At 39.8% G+C, this 22,377-nt stretch overlaps 3 protein-coding genes across 5 annotated transcripts; 2 read left to right on the top strand and 1 right to left on the bottom strand.

The window, feature by feature from the left end:
• Nucleotides 1-1,700: 1,700 nt before the first annotated feature.
• On the top strand, nt 1,701-13,540 carry nr1h4 (nuclear receptor subfamily 1, group H, member 4). 3 transcript variants are annotated; one of them, XM_053886340.1, is made up of 10 exons: nt 1,701-1,865; nt 3,242-3,388; nt 4,529-4,906; nt 7,424-7,564; nt 7,835-7,962; nt 8,106-8,204; nt 9,349-9,448; nt 9,895-10,041; nt 11,838-11,951; nt 12,026-12,700. In XM_053886340.1, the coding sequence occupies exons 2-10, from the start codon at nt 3,292-3,294 to the stop codon at nt 12,262-12,264; spliced, it is 1,443 nt and encodes a 480-aa protein (XP_053742315.1). In that variant the 5' UTR covers nt 1,701-1,865; nt 3,242-3,291; the 3' UTR covers nt 12,265-12,700. The 3 variants fall into 3 exon arrangements, with proteins under 3 accessions (XP_053742315.1, XP_053742316.1, XP_053742317.1); XM_053886341.1 differs by lacking the exon at nt 1,701-1,865 and adding an exon at nt 1,972-2,960 and having other exon boundaries at nt 12,026-13,540; XM_053886342.1 differs by lacking the exons at nt 1,701-1,865; nt 3,242-3,388 and adding an exon at nt 3,440-4,045.
• c1qtnf13 (C1q and TNF related 13) lies at nt 12,739-15,724 on the bottom strand. The gene is made up of 2 exons (XM_053886343.1): nt 15,623-15,724; nt 12,739-14,836 (listed from the first exon to the last, which is right to left on the bottom strand). Exons 1-2 carry the CDS (start codon nt 15,624-15,626, stop codon nt 13,770-13,772), a joined length of 1,071 nt encoding a protein of 356 aa, XP_053742318.1. The 5' UTR covers nt 15,627-15,724; the 3' UTR covers nt 12,739-13,769.
• A 332-nt stretch (nt 15,725-16,056) lies between these two features.
• ube2na (ubiquitin-conjugating enzyme E2Na) lies at nt 16,057-20,781 on the top strand. The gene is made up of 4 exons (XM_053886502.1): nt 16,057-16,152; nt 18,837-19,083; nt 19,186-19,326; nt 19,482-20,781. Exons 1-4 carry the CDS (start codon nt 16,123-16,125, stop codon nt 19,526-19,528), a joined length of 465 nt encoding a protein of 154 aa, XP_053742477.1. The 5' UTR covers nt 16,057-16,122; the 3' UTR covers nt 19,529-20,781.
• The last annotated feature ends 1,596 nt before the right edge of the window (nt 20,782-22,377 follow it).

Here is a 22,377-nt window from a genome sequence, read left to right as displayed (position 1 = left end):
AGCAAAACAAAAAAAGACTGTTCTGAAGCAGTTTCTCGAAAAAGTCTAATTAAATGATGTTGGCGAGAACATGAGATAAAACGTGCTGGACAGATAAGTGTCTTGTTTCAACACCATGAGTCACTTTTTCATTCTACACCGATACATTCTCAGATGGTGTGCAAATGAGGCCGGCTAAATTTGATCTCTGATCGCGATAAAACAGAAAGGCCCACAGTCGTAGATGAAGATTCCCCCACACTCTCAGTGGAGGTCTTCCTTTGTGCTCTTTGTGTAAATACGGTTCCACAGACATGTTCCAACAAACATTACTGTATGGGTAAAGGTGAAGATAAATGGAAGTCAGTTTAGCCTGATGTTTGTCAACCTTATATGTTAAATGGATTGACAGCATTTAAAATCAATTGTTCTGGGCAGTGCAGTAGAGGAGTTTTTTTTATATTGTTTTTAAAGGTTAAAAACGCAACTCAAACAAATATATCAAAATCTGGACATAAAATTCTGAAGAAAGAAAAAGAAAAGAAATGTAATGGTTATGACATGTTAGGAACACTGAAGTAAAGATATTTAGTAAATAGCCCTAATATAATACTGTAAAGATAAGTAACATCCAAAAATAGGATAAATATGCATCAATAATTATTTATAAAAAATTGACTTGACAAAGCATACAAACAAAAAGTCTGACTGAGTAATTGTAAAGTATAGTCACACGTGGCCCAGCCCTGATCTAAAGTTACCCTCCAGGATCTTTACAGTGCACAACAGCTGTCTACATGTGTCTGCGTGTGTGAGCGTGTTGTTGGTCCTAAATTAGATGTTTACATTTTTAAATAATCCAACAAGAGCTCTGTTTTTCGTCACACTTTCATAAACATCCTTTCAGTTATCAGCCCTCATTCTCAACAGTCCCGATCAGCACTGTTAGAATTACCTCTCCTGATTCATCGCAAAACCATCCATTTAGTATTTTAATGGCTAACAAGTTATTGATTCCACTTGAATTCAGCAGAAGTTTCAAGGTCAAAAGCTCTTTTGAGACCTTGAGGATGGTCGATGTGTGTGTGCTTATTTCAGCAGGTCTGATATGGGTGAAAGGTCGTCACATACACGCAGTGGTGTGGGAGGACATGGGTAAATGTCTGAACTCTTGATTCCATAGCGCGATATTAATGGGTTGATATGAATGACATTGAGAGAACCGTCAACAACAACGTATGCCTTGTGCATGACTACAGACTCACATACTGTCTGGCCACAGTCCACAAACACTAACAGCTCATGGCAAAGGTCCTGTTTATTCCAGAGAGACCGTCTGTTGACTCAGAAGGACCTCGGATGGAGCAACATGCCATCAATCATTAATAAACCTGTGTTTTTGGGCTCCTAATTGGAAATGTTAAATGCATTAATCATGGAATTTGCTCAGTTTAACATCAGTCAAAGAGAAATTGTCAAGTATGGTCAACCCTGTTGAAGACAGCTGTTGAATTGTGCTTCACATTACAATGCAAAACTTATCAGTTCAAGGTGATAGTGGTTGCCAAACCAGGTAACTGGTATTAGAAAGGATTAAAATGTGAGCAGAACTTATTCATCTGTGATTGTAAGTAAGTTTCTGGTCAGTGGTGGTTGTGGTCGTGGGTGGGATTTCTAGTTTGGGGGATTCATCATGTCACGATGAGCGACGAGGGGGAGAGACTTGGTCAGGGATGTACAGTTTAATTAATAACCACCATTCACGTCCTCACTGAGCCTCATCCACGTTCTCACTCCCAGAAACCAGTGAGCAGCCACTGATGGAGATTTAACACCAGCCTGGATACCCACCTAAAGAGAGGGATTTTTAACAATCTCGTGACAAGGTAAGGTTGGCAGCATACAATGTGCACATATTTCATTTTCACTGCTGCATGGACTGTGGTGTGGTGTGGGAAGCTTGAAGGAAATGGGGCTTTCAGCAGGCTGTACTCGTGTCTCAGGGGAAATTTAACTTAATCAAAAGAAAAGTTGCACATTAGGTCCATATTGTCAACGACACCCAGGATGACCATGTTCTGGGCTGACACAGCCATAGATCCTTCATTTTACTCTTCATATATATATATATATATATATAGAAATAATTCTTTTAAATGCAGCCTGACAACCCAAGGAATATTAGCTGATGATGTCGGCGACCGCCTTGTGTGTTGTCACCAATTTAAATGTGCCCCAGTAACACGACGTTTGCACATTCAAAATCGCACGTAAGGCCATGGGAGTTTATTTCACCCAGTGTTAACAAGACATCTGAAAACTCCTATCTGGGATCAAGGTCGAAGAAATTCTGTTGCGTACGCATGTCTGTGTGTGCGTATTTGCAATCTCATTTCAAGGTGGTGATTTTGGTGGGAAAGTAACTTAATTTCAAATAAAAAAATAAAAAAATAAAAATAAAAATAAAAATAACTTTATAGCTGCTTACTGGACCCTATAATAAGATGCAAATGCTTTGTTAAATTCTTGCGATAAATACTGTCCAACACAAACCTATTTGAAAATGTCCATTTTCCTCCACAATTATAATTCCAAAATGTCTTCCGGGTAAAATCAGAAAACAGTTGGTACAGTAAATGTACTTCATGAATTCTAAATCATGTTTTCTATACATATTTCAACATGCTTTATATAAACACCATAGCGAACGTACATGGGTGGAACTCAACAATGTACAATGGTGCAATTCAATAGTATTTTTGGCAGAATGGTGATGTCAAGAAGACAGATGATTTTGGCTGTGTAAGAAAAATGACAATATAAAGTGACATTCGCAGAGAAAGAGCAAATTGGAACTAGAGCAATTGAACCAGTGTTGACCTAAAACTCGTGGCATGTCGCAAACAGAAGTTCTACTCACTAAGGCAACAGCAGGAAATGCAAAACTGAACCGCCAGAATGCTGCGCTAACAGCTAAAAATGTGAGTAAGGCCATTGAGTGTTAGCACTTAGCTTTTTAAATAACAATGCAAGAGTCCAAATTTAGCAATGCAGAACTGAAACAAAGAGAAAATGTATAAAATAATAAGTATAAATATTCTTAGTGTCCATAACACTCTGCCTTAGCTGGGTTCATTTCCTTCACAATCCTATTGTCATGTAAGAATGTAGACTCCTTTTTTGTGGTTGGACCGTCTCATCCAGTGAGACATTAAAAAACATTTTTGTGTCATCATGTTGCCGTATTCCATGTTGTTTACAGAGGGAAGGAGACAAGTCATTATCTGACTAGGTCCTCAGCAACATACCTGAATGAACGAGTGGATGGGCCCCGACATAAACGTGGTGGGACCACTCCAGATCCCACCCAGTGATGAATTCTCCATCCAGGAGAGCTCTCACTTGTTCGGTAAGATATTCTGGAATAGTAAGAGTTCTTCAGGATTTGGAAATATGAAGCACAGTCACTTGGTCTGAACAATTTTTGACTAACTCAGTATGGACTCATATCTATTCAACTATGATTTGTTCAGCTGAAAACCTCACATTTTGGACAGTTGAGCATGTGTTAAGTTTTTTTTTTCTTTTTTCATGCATGATCACAAGCTCACAGCAGTATCAGCAACACTTATGGTAAATTTAAAAACCAAAAACATGAATCCAGAAGGATCATTGAAGGCTTCTTGTGTACCATACAATGGTATGTTTCTACTACATCATATTAAAGTAGAAATCCGCCATCATATCCCCAACTTTACAGCAAAGCTTTTTTGAGCCGTGGACCAAAGACATACTGTGCCAGGGTCACAAAGTGTTTTCATATAGTGGCGGCTCATGAACGTCATCATACAGTAGCTTTATCTGGCTACCTGTAATAATGCTGGAGAAATGTGACCACGTGGTTAATGAGTAGCTTTGTCAACCTTTGCGCCTCTTACGATTTCACAAGCAACAACCAGGTACACGAGTGTCGGCTCTGTTTCCTGCTCTTATTTGGATTCAAATATGGAAGAATGTGTGTTTGATAGCATAAACAAAACAAGGTGATGGACTGAACAATTGGAAGGTCAGTGCGACTCTTTGTTTTCAATAAATGCTTAGTTTGATACCCCCCTGTCAAATGCTAACTCAACAAAGCCACGTACTTTTTTAAAAATCTTCCCTGTCATTCTAAACAAGTGTATTTCCCCGGTAAAGACTTTAGAGATTATTGGACACCACACTGTGACACTGTAATGGTTCTTGGTTTCAAATGTACCAGCTACAGTTACACGCCACTCCGAAATGCACAATGTGCTCTTTGTGACAGCGTTCTTTATTATTCATGGGTTCATAATTCAAACTATTAAAGTTCTGCGCTTGAACTTTGTAACACGGCTGTTGCATTCATCATTCAGATCTGTTTTACTGGCTCTTCAAGCTTCGATCCAGAGGTCTTCACTTGTGATCGAATTTACTGATATCTCTATTCATTCGCTACATATACTGCAAGACAAAAAGATGTGTGAATGTCTTGTGCATGTCTTTATTAAATCTATTTTCTCCATAGACATTCTGGCAGATCAAGGCAGTCCTCTGCTGCACGATCCTGACATCTTACCATTTAGCAGCTATCCCAGCATGCAGTTCGCCCCCATGGAGCCCACCATGTCCACCCCACCGTACTACTCCAGTCAGAACTGCTACCCTCAATACCCCGGAGAGGACTGGTACTCACACGCTGGAATATATGAACTGAGAAAAGGGGCTCTTGAAGTTGGCTACGATGTAGACAGCGCGGAAGTAGCTGCTGTGGTTCCAACAGTGTGCAAGAGAACAAGACACATTCCTCAAGCGGGCCGGATCAAAGGGGAGGATCTCTGTGTGGTTTGTGGAGACAAGGCCTCTGGGTACCACTACAATGCTCTGACATGCGAGGGATGTAAAGGTAAGAGAGAAGATGTCACTAGACAAGCAGCACATGATGCGGAAGTTGGTTTTCAGTGTTGCATACTGCGTGGAGGTGTGTTTGCAGATCCTAGGTTTGTGGGGGAAGATACTGCCTTCCTCACTTTTGACTGGCTAGAATGCCTCTTCTCCCATAACTTTAACCAATTTCAAAATGGCTTACTTTGCTGAATGATGTTCAAACATCAATATATTATGCCATAGTAGTGAGGAGGTGTTGAATATATACAGAAGTATATATGAGTTTATATCGTCATGTTCTGTTCTACTGTGAAAGCCATTCAAAAATATTTGAGTTTTGTTTTTATTATTTCATGTTACATCTAAAACATAAGTACCTGTCAGCGTGAATGGGAAAAACAGATCCAGTCTCCAGTTTTCTGGTTTTTCCAGAAAATATTGCTGCCAGACCACAGCACAAAACATTTTACCCGTTTGTATCCTGTTTGTTCCCTTTGTTGAAAGTGTTGCCAATCATGTTTCACTCCCTTCCAAGGACGTCGGCATTCATATGTTGCACAATCATTCGTACACGCTTTGTTGTCCAACAGCATCCAAGGTCTTCCTTGGTTTCTCTGCTTTCTCATTAGTCCAAAACACCGGGGTTTACCCAATCCAATTTCGATTTTAAGTGATAATACCAAACCAGTTCGAATGATGTCTTTCCTTTGCTTTCTCAGCATATTTAACAGTGATCTAGACCCTGGCATATTTAAGTAAGAGTGGACCTAATTGCAGCTATAAACACACCTATACAAGTGCACAAGAGCCATTGTAAAAGGAAATGTGTAAACTTGTCTGAAGGTTCTCACATTTATCACTGTTGCAGGTTTGTTTCAATTCTTAAATAAATACTTTTGCCTATTACTACTTACAGTTAAAGACACTCAAAGTTATTCAGCCTATAATAATGTATTAGCCCTTCCTATGATTTTTAAATAAGTGAGCTAGCAAAGTTAAATCGTCATGTTAGACAGATTTATGCTGTCTCTGTCTTGAAAGAATGACACTTATAAATGTTATTACACAAATTTGAAATGATACTGAAATATGGGTGAAATTTAAAGAGACAACGCCGTACTTTTACACAACGATAGTCCAAAATATTGATGTGAATCCTCATCAGAGATAACCAATAACCATTTCCCTGGTCTGGGTTTCCCTCCAAAAACATAAATAGAATCTTGATTCAAAATTATCACAGTGAGAAGTCAGACAATAGCCATGGAATTGTCCAGGAATAGTTTCAGGTTGACCAGGCTTCTGCATGTCAGTGCCGCCAGATTGTGTTCCCTCTCAACTTTCTGCTGCACAATGCAGAAGCAACATGAGCTGAGGGATGTCCATGCTGCTCTTTGTGTTTGTGTCCCAACTCTGAATGCCCAATGAGTTGCTCAGTGAGTGTGTATGTTTGCGGCAGGAGCATCACTGACAGGAAAACTTGCAGCAAGGTTGACTTGACTCGCTCAAAAGATGAATAGGACTAAATGGTGCCAAAAATAAGCTCATTAAGTTTCTAATTTAGGAAATGGCATGCTAAACAAAATCCTCACAACAAAGGCCACAACATTCTATACAACTGGTTCAAACACCTCTAGAATATCCTCTCACAGCGAATATGTATCATGTGTCAGTACTTTTTTATTTTGCTATATTTCGACCACCTCAATCTGAGGTCGCCTATCTGTCTAATCTTGTTTTGATCTCATTGAATTTCTCTGAAAAATAAGAAAGTCCTCTGGAAATGAGGTCTTTAGGTTCAAAGTCTGACAAGTTTGAAAATGTTCCGTCTTCATTTGGCTTAATGGAAAATACATGTTTAACATCCAAAAAAATGTTGAGTTACAAATAGTCCCTTTAGCAAAATAAGTCCACGATTCATGCGGATAATGACAGATTGCACTAGTTTTCATTTATTTTTATTTTTATTTCGCTGGTACTTTCATGAAAATTGGGGGATGGGTCAAATCCCAGGTACTGTAAAGGACGACGCATCAAGTTTAACCTCCATAGAAAAGACACCCACTCACTCCCTACTCTTCTTCAGAGAAAATAACTTTTACATCCATAAATATCAACATTGAGAGGAAGAATTAGCCCAACAACATGTTTTATAATGCATAACTAATGTGCATTGAAGATAAGGGCACTGTAGGTTTACAGTTACAAAACACATTCCAGGAAGGTTCGTGCATTATTGAGGCAGCACCAATCAGCTGTTGCTCAACAAGTATTTTATTACTCCGGGGACTGATTACTGGCTTTGTATATGTTAATGTAAGCATTTGACCTTTGGCCACAGAGGTGGAAGGTGTTTTACGTTCCATTTCATGATAAATATTTTTCAACTACAAACCCAGATACGTAAATTATTACTGTTCTGTAATTCCAGGGGCCACAATCAACATTTTATTTCATGATCTCAGATATGATCTCTGATCTTCAAATATCCCCTCAGCATTTATTCAATAACCCACATTATCCACTATGCTTGAAGGTTTCTTTCGACGGAGTATAACAAAGAACGCTGTCTACAAATGCAAGAGCGGAGGAAACTGTGAGATGGACATGTACATGCGCAGGAAGTGTCAGGAGTGTCGATTGAGGAAGTGCAGGGAGATGGGCATGCTGGCAGAATGTAAGTACATCACTCTAAAATGAAAACAAACTTGACTGCCTGAAATAATCGTGACAAATAAAACCAATGGGAATCAGTACAGACAAACACCATGTCATCTGCTTAGGAATATACTGAATATATGACTTCTTACTGGGGGCCGCCTGACAGTTTAGTGACAGAGAGAACAAGAGAGAACCATTTTTCTGACATAAGTCTTCAAGCAATGTATGGATTTAGTTGTGTGTCGCAGAACTTCTGAACTGATCAAGTCTTTATTGCTACCAACAGGTTTGCTGACAGAGATCCAATGTAAATCCAAAAGACTACGGAAGAACATTAAGTCCTCACCAGCAGAGACTGTGGATGACACAGAGACCGACAGCAAACAGGTCACCTCAACCACCAAAGTGTCAAAGGTCAGTGCTGACTCACCCACTGGTCATTTTGTAGCTACAATCAGAGGTTTAATTCTGAAGCAGCCTGTAGTTACCATGTGCTGCCTGTGTGCTCCTATGTATCTGCATTTTAATAAACTGCACTCTGTTTCTCTTCTTTGAAGGAAAAAATTAAGTTTACTAAGGAGCAACATGCACTCATCAAAGTCATTGTTGAAGCCTACAACCGACATCAGATTCCTCCAGATGTAGCCAAAAAACTGGTACGTTTTCCCCCATTCAAAACAACATATGAGCAGAATTTTGAAGTCTTTTTTATTTAGTGATTTGATTGTAGAAGACCTTGGTTAATGTAAAAAGTTTTTAAAAAGTTTATCAAGAAAACAAACCACAGAAACAATAAATACAAATGGCATTGCCAAAACCATCAAGAGTGAGTTGTACAACCTATCAAATACAGTAAAATAATGCATTATCCATAATCACCAATGCAATTTAAAAACATGCATGCTATTGCTCCATGTCTGATAAATGACTTTTTAATATATTTAATTCATTTTAGTCAGAGCCTTGTTAAAAGAATTCAAAATTTCTTGAGTTTTATATTGCATATTTGTTCTGTCCTAGTAGTCTGAATTGTTTTTTAATATATACTATTACTCATGATAACATTGCCACACATACAGGTAATATACAATATCATTACTGTGGTTTTCTATTACCATGGCAGTACATTTCAAACTAGCCCCTCACAACTTAAGGTTTGAGTCAGTGCCTCTTTTATGTCTTGAATGAATGAATTACTATGTTTTTTGCTTGAGCAACTAACATACTTGTATCTACTGTATAAAGTGAATGTTCTACGGCCCCTTACAAGAGTACCAGGTCTTAATGTGTCCATATGGGTAAATCATTTTCCCACTCTGCTCACAGTACTAAAGTAATGTGGAAACAGGAACCTCAAACTGAGCCAGACTAATCTTGGCAGGTGGCATCGAATATTTACAGTCTAAAGAAATAAAAGACCTGCAACATCTGACATAATGAATGCAATGTAAATGGTGTCTATACTTCATATAGCGATTTTCCATGGAGGCCAAACATCTCCTCCAGAAGCCAGAAATTGAGATGCCAGCTCACCAGATGATTGGGCTGAGGTATCTGCAAGTGTAATGCCCCGCAGCATCTCACACGATTGGCTGAAATAATATTCAGCTCAGTCATGATAGAAACGGTGAATCACTTTGAGAAAGAAAAACAAAAAACTAATTATGCAAACTGAGTAACTATCATCTGTCTCGAGTGGTGAGGTCGAGTCCTTGTCTGAGAGCTGTGAGCAAAAGCTAAGAGAAGAATTACAGTGTGACTTGATAAGTTTTCTGTGTGTTTGTTGTCACTCATTCTCAGCTACAAGACCAGTACAGCATCGAAGAGAACTTCCTTCTGCTGACAGAAATGGCAACAAGTCAAGTCCAAGTCCTGGTTGAGTTTACCAAAAATATTCCAGGTATTTTCCCACTTTTCACACCTCCTGAATTCAAAGGCATCGATCGGTATAATGGGTTTTAGTTTATATTGGGCTACTACAAACTCATCTGGCGTATCAAGCTTATTACATTTTTAAGCAAAATATAACATATTTTTTACTTCTTAATCATTTACTTTTGTCTACTTCAGGTTACTGTAGATCAAACTACTTGCGCAAACTGCTTGGGTTCATAGATGCATGTAAATATATATATATATATATATATATATATATATATATATATATATATATAAAACATAGTTTCATTTCATTTACACACAGCGGCCTGTGGGGGGGCAGGCGCAGTAGTTACGATGTGCTTACACTTTTGTGTGGTAGGGACAGAATGATCCCCCAAACTGAATGCCTGAAATAAAAACGCCTTTAGTTCTGAAAGCATGAAACAAGTGCTATCTCTCCTGCAGGATTTCTGTCACTCGATCACGAGGATCAGATCGCTCTCCTGAAGGGTTCTGCTGTGGAGGCCATGTTCCTGCGCTCGGCTGAGGTTTTCAGCAGGAAGATGCCCAGTGGACAGACAGAAGTGTTGGAAGAAAGAATACGCAAAAGTGGTAAGTCAATTCTCCCGTACAGTTGTTATTCATTTGAATGTCAAGAAGTGACCAGGTGCTGCCATCTAGGCTCTGTGACATTAGTAGTGTCTCCAGCTTCAATAATGAATGACCTGCATTGACCTGTTGATCTCATGATGGGTGCAGGTTACACACTACTGTTACCTTCCTTCAGTTGTCCCTTTAAAGTTGTGCTGAATCATCACTAACAAACCACAAGTGTGTGTGTGTGTGTGTGTGTGCACAAGACTATTACCTTGGTTTTGTATGTGGTAAAGATGCTTGGAATGATGATTTAAGTTTATCCCAGAGGGAGAGTCCAGGACACCCGAAAACTTGATTATATCCACTCACTACTGCCTCTGTGAGTGTGTAGATAGACCAGTGAATCAAGAGCCTTGCCCTTTGGCTCAGCTCTGGCTTAATGGCTAACCTTAACCTGGACATAAACTTAACTTAAATTCAATTCTAATGACTAGACGTGGGGCGATATGGATTCTCACAATTCCATACTATGGTATCATTTGTCTGCGATTGTCCCCGTGTCATTGATGGAGGAAGAGCCAAGGACTCTGGTCAGCTTATGTATATCAAGGCAACAGGCAGATGTCGATCATCTTAATTTGGAGTTTATTGAATGTTTTTAAAGATCTTGAGTTTCAGTTGTATCTATCAATCTGTGTTCATGGTTCAATCCCGGTCTCCTGCTCTTTTCATTATCCTTTATGTGTCCTTCTCAAAAAGCCAGTGTAGCGTTTTCATGTACCTCACCGGCCAATGTATTTCAAGATGGAGCCTGACTATGAGGCGTCCATGCAAACATAACACAGGCAAACTAGGATACGTTCGAGAACGGGAAAGAAAGATTTTAAAGTTGAATAACTAAAAGTGCTCGGTAATCCATTGTTATGTGTGTTGTAATAAACTATCGATATTTGCCATCTTGCCAGTATATGGATCATTTATTGTGAGCAACAATATATGTTTAGTTTATTTTCCCCACCCCTAATAATGAACCAGTTATTTTGAAGTTTTAATCCTCAAATTGAGGTTTAACCTTGTGAGGGCTGGTCTTGTCATTCAGCTTTTTACCTTTCACAAGGCGGTGTGTGTCCAAGAATTGGTCCCCACAAGTATTGCTATACAACGACTCATACACACACAATACTTAATACATACAGACTTGGTGTCTTCGAGGTAGTTGTCTTTTATGTCTTCTCATCAATAAAAGTGGCATTGCATTAAACCATTCACTGTGATTATCTTCCTCGTGTACACAGTTGTAATAGGCGTCATTGTGCTTGATGCAAATGAATGTATGGCTGTGAAGCGTCAGCCTCATGCAGGATGGACAGCCAGACAGTGACAGTGATGGCAGAGGTGCTCCGGGGGGGATTCGAGATATTCACACTAAAGGCCAGACTGAGGAAATATGGGAGCAAAGCTGTCTGAGGAGACCATTGTTCCTTATCCAAACATCAAGAGTGCCATTGTGTACTTTTCTCCCTCTGAGCACGGCTGGCATTTCTGAACGCACGATGATGTGTCCCAGTCAGTCACACATATTCTCACAGTTTGAAGAGGTTTTTACAGAGACCCCCATAGTTATTTTTGGGGGAGGTTTCTGCTGCAGAAGTTAGTTGTTAAAGTGATCTTTGGTTATCACAGGTTGAAGGTGTCTGGTTTAAGCATCATCTTTGTACTTCGCCAGCGTTGATATTTTCGATGACCTCTGCTGATGAGTAGTCATTTTGAAAATAGTATGGATGATATAAATCAAACTGTAATGTGTTTAGGTATATCAAAGGACTTCATTACTCCCATGTTCAGCTTTTACAAAAGCATCTGTGAACTCCACATGGCGGAGGAGGAGCAGGCGCTTCTCACTGCCATCACCATTTTAACGCCAGGTAAGTCAGTTTGGTCACAGTGTTTTCTCTTTAACCTGGCTCTAAAACCCGCTTCTCTTCCTTTTTAACTGTAGATCGACTTTATGTGAAGGACCAGCAAGCCGTGGAGAGACTTCAGGAGCTCATGTTGGATGTTCTGAGGAAGCTTTGTGCCCTGCAGCATCCACAGGAACCCCAGTACTTTGCCCGACTTCTGGGCCGGCTGACAGAGCTGAGAACTCTCAACCACTACCATGCTGAGATGCTCACATCCTGGAGGATGAACGACCACAAGTTTACTCCACTGCTATGTGAGATCTGGGATGTACAGTGAAGGCAAGAAAAGTGGCTCAGCTTTCACCGCCGTCCTATCTGATTATGAAGTCCTCTGTATTCCAAATATATAAAAACAATATGTGTATGAGGTTTACTCCACTTAGATATGTTTTCTGTCTCAGTAGTTTCCTTTTTGTACATAGTTATGTCTCATTTTTAGTCAATTCATTCAGTATAAACACTGGAGTTTATGAGAAAGATGTGTATTTTCATCACGAACATGGAACAAATTGATGCAGCAGATATGAATATGTTGGTCTTAAATCATTGCAAGCTGAGTAATAAAAACACACTTCTTCTCTCTTTAATAGACATTAAAGATTTTGTCTTTTAATTAAAGTGTCAAAAAGTTATTGAATTTTAAAACATGTCACTGCTCATTTCTAAATGTGTTTTTAACGGGACCGGGTGAAGCAAGAATTTATTCCTACTTATTTATTTAAAAAAGAAATACTCCACATTTACAGTGAAAGTCAGTGGTATGAATGCATGTTTTATATTCATGATTCAAGAGTCATGATGAAAAAATACTACAAGACAGAGATGCCATGTTGGACTAGACATTTTGTAAGAAATACATGACACATTATTCAAAAAAGCATTTTACTTCTCTACAATAAAATGAAGGCATTTCTTATTAGTACATTATGACACAAAGTTTCCTCTCTATGATCACGATTATTTTAACAAAACCGCTGCGAATAATGCATGAGCCTTAGAGCACTTCTGTGTGAGTTTACAGTAATCACAGAACAGCGCTACCATGTGGCACGATTTGACGCAAATACACGAGTATTTTTTTTTATTTATAATAATGTTTTCATACGCTTATCTGACTAACAAAAAGAATATACATAATACTGTAGCTTCACTTGCTTCAATTTGTTTGAATGACTCAACAAACAAAATGAAAATATATTAACGAGACCAAACAATGGACTGACTTACATATGATGATATTTTCGTGGCATTCTTTAGTGTCAACAGGATTTTGTTCAATGTTTTGCTAATTCACTACAATGGTTTCGCTGCTGCATGACTTCTTCTACCGTATGTCCTCGTGCTGTGGGATCATTGGGACGCTATTGCCACCTGCTGTCTAATAGAGCTTAACGGAGTCCGTGATATTTTAACAACTGTCGGATAAGATTCATCTAGAGCCATAATACCGGGTGAAAACATAATGCGGGTGGAAATGTGAGGTTTGCCAGAAGCATGTGCTCTCTAGAGGGTCTGTCTAGTTGCAAAAAGTATGTGCGTATATTACCGGTAATAAATAATCTTTCCAGTTTTTTTGACACAATGCACGAGGCATTTCATTTTTTTCATATTTGTTTTTCAATAAAATGAAATGAGGAAGAGCCTGATTTCTGAAGAATCCTACCTTAAAAATGTAAATTTATGTCATCAAAATGGGTTGATTTTTTGAAGGTAACTGTATCCAACCAGGATCAAGAGAACAGATATACAATACTTAATGTGGCATTAGAAGCAACAACAGTCTCACACATGAGTTCTGTCCAGGTTCCTGGAAAAGTACTGGTCATCTTCAGGATACACCAAGAAGCCAGAGAAGGTTGTGTACCTGCCCTGGTTGCTGTACACTGCGTAGCGTTCGTCCTGCTGGCTGTAGAGCCAGACACGCTCCCCTTGCTGGAGGGACAGTAGCAAACTCTGACTCTGCATCTCTCTTCGCTTGGACATGTCTTCGTCAAACACCATGGCCTGGACTTCGCCCTTCCCAGTCATCAGCTTCACTGAAACAGCCTTACGGGGATGTTTCCCAATGGTGAAGGCGAAGAAGTAAACTCCTGGGTACCTGCAGGTGAAGATACCTGAGGATGTGTTGAAATGGTTTCCGATGTTGACGTACTCCACGTCAAAGGTCAGAGGTGGCCTCTGGGGCCGTTTGCTGGTCTGGCCTATGCATGTGGAAGTGCGAGCCATCGAGAAGGCCGACCTTGGTTGACCTAACGTGTGACCCCTCAACCCAGCTTGACTTGAGGGCGGACAGTTGGGGAAGGAAAGTCCTGATGGAGTCAGATGGTTGCTGATGAAGCCGTTTGAAGGTGAGTCGGGATAAACAAGGTAACCGGAAAAGGTGATGTAAGGACCCACGTTGCTGTATAAAGCGTATTTAGGGCTCTGCTGAAGCAGTAGCCACACAGTGTCCTTTTCTCTCAGGCTGACCATTAAACTTTGACTTTCAACTTTCCTGCCCTTCTTTCTGTTATCATCATAGGCCATGGCTTGGACCTCCTGCCCGTTCTTCACCAGAATGACAGATAGGAGTTTCTTTGGAAATTTCCCAGCGGAGAAGGAGAAATAGTACGTCCCTGGGATGCGACAGCGGAAGTAACCAGTGTCGGGATTAAAATCTCCTCCAATGTTGACAAGGAGTCGGTCAAAGGTCATGACCCTCTGGTTTCCTCCCACCATACTGTGGGTTCGAGTTGCCGAAAATGCTGATCCGAGACCTGGCACTGCCTGAGGGGGATGAAGAGACCGGACTGAGGCAGAGAAAGTCATCACGAGGCTAATACAGGCCAGAAGGTATGCGCCGCTCCCACCTGAAAAAAAAGATCAATGAAAATGGATCCACTACAGAGAGAAGGGAGGTTTTTATTTTTATTTGGCAAGAACAACTATGACAGTTTGTCTAAAATAAGAGAAATAAGTAATTCAGGCTGGTTGAACTCCATTGGAGATTTTTGGAGTCACTGTGCAATGAAGCGCAAGAAGAGCTGATTTTTTTAATGATTTATATATATTTTTTTTAAATATATTTAATATTGAAATTTAATACAAAGATTTCTTTAGCTGACCTTTGATAACATGGCTGATCCTCAGATTAGCTGGTGATTCAGCCCTTCTATGACAGTAACAATGGAAAACTTGGTTGATGAGAATGAGAAGGGAACTAAAACATTATGATCCGCGAATGGATCAATAAACTCAAGCGTTGAGTTGATGAAAATGGACAAGTTCCGTTCTTTGTCCACCATTTTATGGACATTTTAAAAACCTCCATGAAACTAATGGCTGCTTGCGAAACTTCGGCTGACTGACCTTTTATTTGCCTGTGAGGTACACATTTTACCAGAGACTCCAAGAGTGTGTGCAGGGTAGTTGTGTTTCAAAATATTAATAACATGAACTTAAAAAAATCACAATGTGCTTCATTATTTTAACGTTACTGTGCGACACGTTATGTTTTCTGTGTAAATTAAGTCCAAACATTGCTCTTATTATATCTCATAAACAATACTGGACACAGGAAGGTTTGTTTAGAATAAAATCTAAAAAAAAAAAAAGTTTTCTTTGTTTTTGTTTTTTTTTTAAGAAAAAGGACTCACCCATAATCCTTTGAAAAAGCAATCCAAATCTTCTGTCCTTTTTTTTTGTTTGAAAAAAAATATTCCCAGCCAGACTTCCTCTCAGCAAATGTCCACCTCCACGCTGACCACCAAAAGGGGCACTGATTTTGTGTGCACAGACACCAGGGTCAGGGGTGGAGCTCTGAAATCCTACATTCTTCAGCATGCAGTCAAAAAAATAGAAAAGCTTATTTCAGTCTATATCAATATTGTGAAATCCCTGAGTGATTTAACACTGCAGCATATTTCGTTTCTGAGTTTATTAAAAACATTTTCACAGATAAATATATATATAATCGCAAATGGTTTTGCAATGACGACGTTATATGATTACTATAAGTGAGAGTACTGACTTTCTCAAAACGTGTGCGCGGGGAGTGCCTGAAATGCGTGCGCGTACTCGGTGCCGTACGTGTGCGTGCTTGCACTGTCAGAGCCAACAGCAGCGAGCAGCCAGTAAGAAGCCCGCAAGAGACAAGATGGCACAACTACCCCGCCGGATTCTCAAGGTACATGTTATTCGTAACATACCGCCTCATGGGGAGGCCCTTTCATCCATGGGACTCAACCAACCGATTATTATTTTCGTAACGATGTTACCTTGGTCGGTGTCGGGTCGAGGCGCTAACGTTAGCATCCAGCGTTAGTTTCTCGAAGTAACTTCCGCTTCATTTCCATACCAAGCTGCACCCGGACACGACGCGGTAAAAGACACAATTCACATGGATGAGAAATGTTTTGGAAGACCTAACTTGTTATACGGAAGAATTGTTTACATATTGCTTCGGACAACTGAAAATAGGTGCCGACTGTAAATGTGTTTCTTGATCATATTGGTGAGTCTGCTAATGCTAATTTGTTAGCACTGTTTGTGTGTCAAACAGGAAGCTTCAGCGAGCTCGCGGCAGCAGCAACTGAGTAATGGTCAAACTAGAAATGAACGTAGAAGATTGTGTGCTTCTTGGTGTTCTTGATGTCAGTTGTCATCAATCGTGGCCTTGATTTCGTTGTGTTTATAGTCATAAAAACACTACGTTCTACGCTACCAAAATGCTTTATTTATTTGGTAATACTCAGAAAGCATAAAGAAAATGACTAGATGAAACTTACTGATGACAGCCTTTAATCTTGGTTTTAGGGATATTTGATAAGCTGTCTTTAATCCAAATGTGTTTTTAATATTTATTCCAAATCATTTACTTGCTTTTCTTCCGTGTTCTTATACTAATGATCATTTCCTTGGTAAGGCCGACAGTCTATTATCAACTATAGTTGTACGCATTTTTCTGGGATACATATCGGATTTGACTGCTTCAGTCGCAAGTCTGAAGCGTGTTTTTAACAATGTAGGAGCTCTCTCAAATAGTGCAAATGTTTGAGAAATTTAAATCAAACATCAGGTCTATAATTAGTTTGTAGCTACAGCTACATGTAGGAGCACCTTCTTTAAGGATTTAAAACATTATATTATAGATACTGGGAAAGTTTTCATTAATAAGATGAACGAGACTATTGTGTCATCTTCTTTTTCTTAATGCAAAGTCTGCAAGTCAATCACGTCACATTACGTACAACACTGCCAAAAGCTGCCACAGGTTTTAAAGCTTTATTCCTTTATTCCTCCAGCTTGTGACTCTAATGGGAATTAACTTTGACCTTTATTAGTGTTATCACTGAGATGTCAGTGCTATATGCATTGATACAATGAGTGGATTCACATATCTTAATCACAGTTCATATGCACAGTACGCATAAAAAATATTCATAGCTTTGTTTCCGAACAACAAAATGTTTTGTTTTGCCAAGAAAATGTCTCAAAGTTAAAGTCATTTGTCATTTGTTTAAAGTCACTGTAGGATTTCTTGGCTCATTAGATCCACAATTGTGGACAACAACAATATGGAAGTTGCCTCTTCTCACTGTTGAGCCAGAGTCTTTCCTTTACCTAAATCTGTCATTTCACACTTCATGACACAAAGACAACTTGTGCATTCAACATTAAATCACTTTGAATTCCTTGAGAATGCTATTCAGGTTAAAAGACAAAGTGGAAGGCTACAATTGCAGAATATTTGGTAATGTATTTGGTGGAGTGAGTTGAAAGCAAGGACTGAATAGTGGCGTGTGATGCAATCAAACAACATGCAGTACGGCGAACGATTACTTTGCTTCGAATTGGCATTGTGATTTAAAAATTAAAAAATGCACTGCCGAGTTGATGCGAGCTCTGTGAAACGGCAGAAGAAAATCTGGCAACCCGCTCAGTCAAGTGTGGCTAACGTCTAATGTGATTCAAGGTCTGCGTACAGTGTTAAGTGGATCAATTTTGCGTGTCTTCGTCTGACTTGATCCATTGTATTCTATAGTAACGCAGAACCCAGTCGCGTTGACGTTTTGTTGGTGGGTATTGTAGCAGGGATGAGTTTTTTTTCCATGTGCTGCAGTACTTTGTTCCTTTCTCAGATTCGATTTCATGAATATTACTTAACCTAAAAGGTGAAAAAGTAACTACGGGTTTTGCTTTTCGGTATTCAGCTTGCGGTATTCGTTTTTTTTTTCTGGCTTAACCATAGATTTTCATTTCGGTGCATCCACAATATGCATAGTATTTCCAAGCCCCTGAGCCCTCTGAGCGTGTGACCGGGGTTAGGAGCCTCTTTCCTGTCTGTGTTTTTACTGCTGTTTTGTCTGTGTGTAATCTGAAACATTTCAGGAATTCTGCTCTCTCATATGTCCAGGAAACTGACTTTAAAAATAAGCAGAAAAACTTCACAATTTTACTAGAAACAATTTGTATAGCTGTATCTATCTATATCTATCTGTCTATATACACACACACACACACACACACACACACACACACTGTTATTCAATTTAAAGACGTCTCAGATTTTAGACACCTCACTTTATTTTTACTTGTACTTGTCAAAAAAACTTCTTAACCACCTGTTTTAATCCTAATACACCACAAGTTGTTGGCATCAATAGTGATAACAAGGGAGTGGTGGTACTGCAACCAAAGTTATGACTTCGTGTGGAGGATTGGCCGAGTAACACAGTAGTCCTTTAACAACATTGTCACCCTCCTAAAATGAATTGTATTGTCGTTTTATATTTCATGAGCGGCAAAGAGAAAAGTTTCATCCGATGGTGTGGATGGAGTCATTGTCTCTCTTTTGTCTTTGTTCACCAGGAGACTCAGCGTTTGATTGCAGAGCCAGTCCCTGGCATCAAGGCAGAACCAGATGAGGGGAATGCCCGCTACTTTCACGTGGTCATTGCAGGACCTCAGGATTCACCCTTTGAGGGCGGGACATTTAAACTTGAACTTTTTTTACCGGAGGAATATCCCATGGCAGCTCCTAAAGTACGATTCATCACCAAAATATATCACCCGAACGTAGACAAACTTGGAAGGATATGTCTCGACATTTTAAAAGGTCAGTAGAGAGGCTGGTGTGCATTGTCGGTCTGGTCATAGAATCTAGCATTATATTAAGATGACAATTATGATTATATTTTATCATTTGCAATTTTTCTAGACAAGTGGTCACCAGCCCTGCAGATCCGGACAGTGCTGCTATCAATCCAGGCGCTACTCAGCGCACCCAATCCTGACGATCCTTTAGCAAACGACGTCGCAGAGAAGTGGAAATCCAATGAACACGCAGCCATAGAGACAGGTGAGACAATTCAACTAGTTATTCTCCTCGTGTAACAGAAAAATGAATCCGATTTGTCATGTGCTAAAAATGCTTGCCAAAAAACAGGTTGTGCCATTCAATATAAATCAAGAATGATTGTAAATAATTGACGCGTTCCCGTCTCTCTTCCACAGCCAGGGAATGGACCAGGCTTTACGCTTGGAACAAAAATGGAATGTAAATGAAACCATGAAGCACTTGGGAGCAGCACTCATGTTTTGCCAAAAAAAAAGAAGAAAAGAAAAAACCCTCTTTTTTCATTTAAAGGACACATGCTATTATTGTAAAGGGAACAAAAACAACTGCTGACAATTGGTGCACATTCGTATTGAAATAACTTGTCCTTGTCCTAACTCATTGCTGCTGAGGCGTTTGGGCAGAGAGTTCCATCACCTGCTTTCTTCTCACATGGATGCTGGCACCTGCTTCACGAACAAGTGTGCTAGAGGGGTAAACTGTGTTGTATGTCCTGCATTAAGGGAGGGGTACTGGGTCGTGGTACAACACGAATCACTGTAGATGTGTTCTGTGTCCCTTTGTTTTAAAATCTACTCTTACTAATGTTTGTCTTCACCTCCATAACAAAACTATCTTTGACTAACACCAGGGTTTGTTTACGTATTAGGACTAAACATCAGTCAGAGTCTGCTTCTATTGCATTTGTGTTCTTGACCTCTGTTGTGTGCTCAGTTAAGGTTCGGGATGAAGGGATAGCAAGGAAAGGGTGAGGTTTTGCACCATGTTCTTTTGTTTTATTTCATATCCAATTTTCTGCATATGTGAATACTCACCATGATAACCACTCCTCTTGGGCTTCTTAACACTTCCAACATGAGCTCATTGCATTGTAATAACAGGACTTTGAATAAAGAGTAATGGAGTGTGAGAGGGTGTTAAGTGAAGCTGGACTCTGCCTTGTGGTTGCGTTTTCTCCAACCGTGCTTTCGCCAGTTTATACCAGATACGTCTCTGTGTCATTCAGACAACTGACCGTGGTTTGTTTCGAAGTTTTGTTCGAACATAATATATAAATAGCAAAAACATATTGTGCCTGTAGTTGAGTGGTATGATGCTGTATCCGTGCATGTCAGGAGAGGGCAGAAAAGCACCGGTGGTAACAAGCTAAGGCGCCGGTTTGTGAATTGAGTCCGCCATGACCGACAGTTCTTTCTGGACAGTGCAGTTGCGAACTGCAAAGAGCGGCAGCGAGACCGCAGCGAACATTTACCACAGTGGATTAGGATGGCGGTACTGTCATGCTACACAAACGTAACCGGTGTAAATTGATCTTGATGGTGGCCTTGTGCCGAAATGTCTGTAATAAATTCATTGTTTTTGTAAAATCATAAACTATAATATTCCGCAGGAATGTCTTCCTGCTGTCAGAATGTGGAAACAACCCACCTGCGTACTTGTTGTTCTGTAAATATAATCTGTTGATTAATAGCTCTGTGTCTTCATTTTACATGTATATATGTGTCTTCTCGTTGCTAAATCACATTTTTGTCTATTCTCTCATTGGATCGTGTGAGTTGATGGAGCTTCACTTCACAAGAGCTAAACGCAAGGCTTGAGAAAAACCATAATCCTTTCATTTTGAGATCTGGTGACATTTAATTCTCTTTTTTAGACGTCACTGCACAGTTTATCCACTGGGTGGCGACATCAAGCTGGGGAAAACAGTTGACCTATGTTGCCATACTCGATAAGTTAGATAACCTTTATTCTTAAAGCATATAATAATGGCCCCATGTAGGGTTTTTACATCCAATTTACGAGCTGTCAATTCAATACTGTACCGTTTTAATTTTAACTAATTTTCAATATTCAACATAACTTCATCAAATGATTAACTCAACACATTTAATAAGACGGTTGCTCGACACAGAAACAGACTCACGTCATCCGATGAATTTGCTTCCGACTTAATTCGTTGGCGTCAGCGAACCAGCCCAACCCGGGAAGAGTGAATGGATCAAGTGCGCAGTTCGTCATTAGAAATAGTAGCTGAGATCATTTTATGCATCATCGCGCACAGCTGTTGATTTCCACGACTAATACTACTTTATTTAGTGGCTTTAGCATCAATTGTTCACTTCCCAGCCTCGCGTTTATAAATAGCTGCTGATAGCGTTTGTGTTGTCAGGCACCGAGCGACTCTTGCGCCCTTATCCCAGTAGCTACGGTAAAAATGATTTCGCTCTAGTTTGTGTTGTTCGCAAAATAAAGCGAGCGGAAATGAAAATGACAGTGTTTTCTTATTGTATTTGTTAAAAGTTCGTTTTACATGCATTGTTAAATTAGTACATTGCGTGTAATTCCAAAATATATAATGATTACTCCTTTTGAATTCACAAAGATCAAATATGTCCTGTGAAAGAATGGCGACCTCTTCAGTACGCCATGTAGTCGGGATATGATCCAGCCTCAGTGACCCCATTAGAGCGAAAGATAATGAATGAGTTCAGAGAGCCCCTGGAACGGCTTAACATCACTCTGATTTCATAGTGGAAATTAAAGGCTTTGAATGGAATTCCTTCTTCCTGACAGGGCCAGGGTTTCTAGCAGCGGCTGCTTTTGGAGAACGCCTGTTGCAGTCTGACCTACAACCCTGGTCCTCCCTGTATACAGCCTCTGTGCTCATATTAAACTTTTTGATGGTGCTTGGGCATGCTTTTCCACCTATTCAAGAAGCCTATTTATCGCTCACTCAACAGGTAGAAGGTCCTTTATACTTCTCCAACTAAAAAAAATACATGTAAATCATGACAACAACTTTCACTGTGAGAATCGAATCCCTGTCCTGATATGGGCAACCGCCCAGGTCTCCCAACACGCACAGACACATCCCAAAGCCCATTTAAATTTATGCAAAATGACATGTATAGCTAACAAAACAGTCAGTTCTCCATCATCTATCCTCTAATTTCTCGAGCGTTTCTGTTCCAAAACCTCATGTGATCAGAACAGAACGGCCGGAACACATATGTTAACTTGTCCAGTGTAAAGACCGGCTGCTGCAGCTCAGAT

This window comes from Synchiropus splendidus, chromosome 14 (genome assembly GCF_027744825.2).
Source record: "Synchiropus splendidus isolate RoL2022-P1 chromosome 14, RoL_Sspl_1.0, whole genome shotgun sequence".
In the NCBI taxonomy this organism is placed as follows: domain Eukaryota; kingdom Metazoa; phylum Chordata; class Actinopteri; order Syngnathiformes; family Callionymidae; genus Synchiropus; species Synchiropus splendidus.
This window is presented reverse-complemented; position numbering and strand designations above follow the sequence as displayed.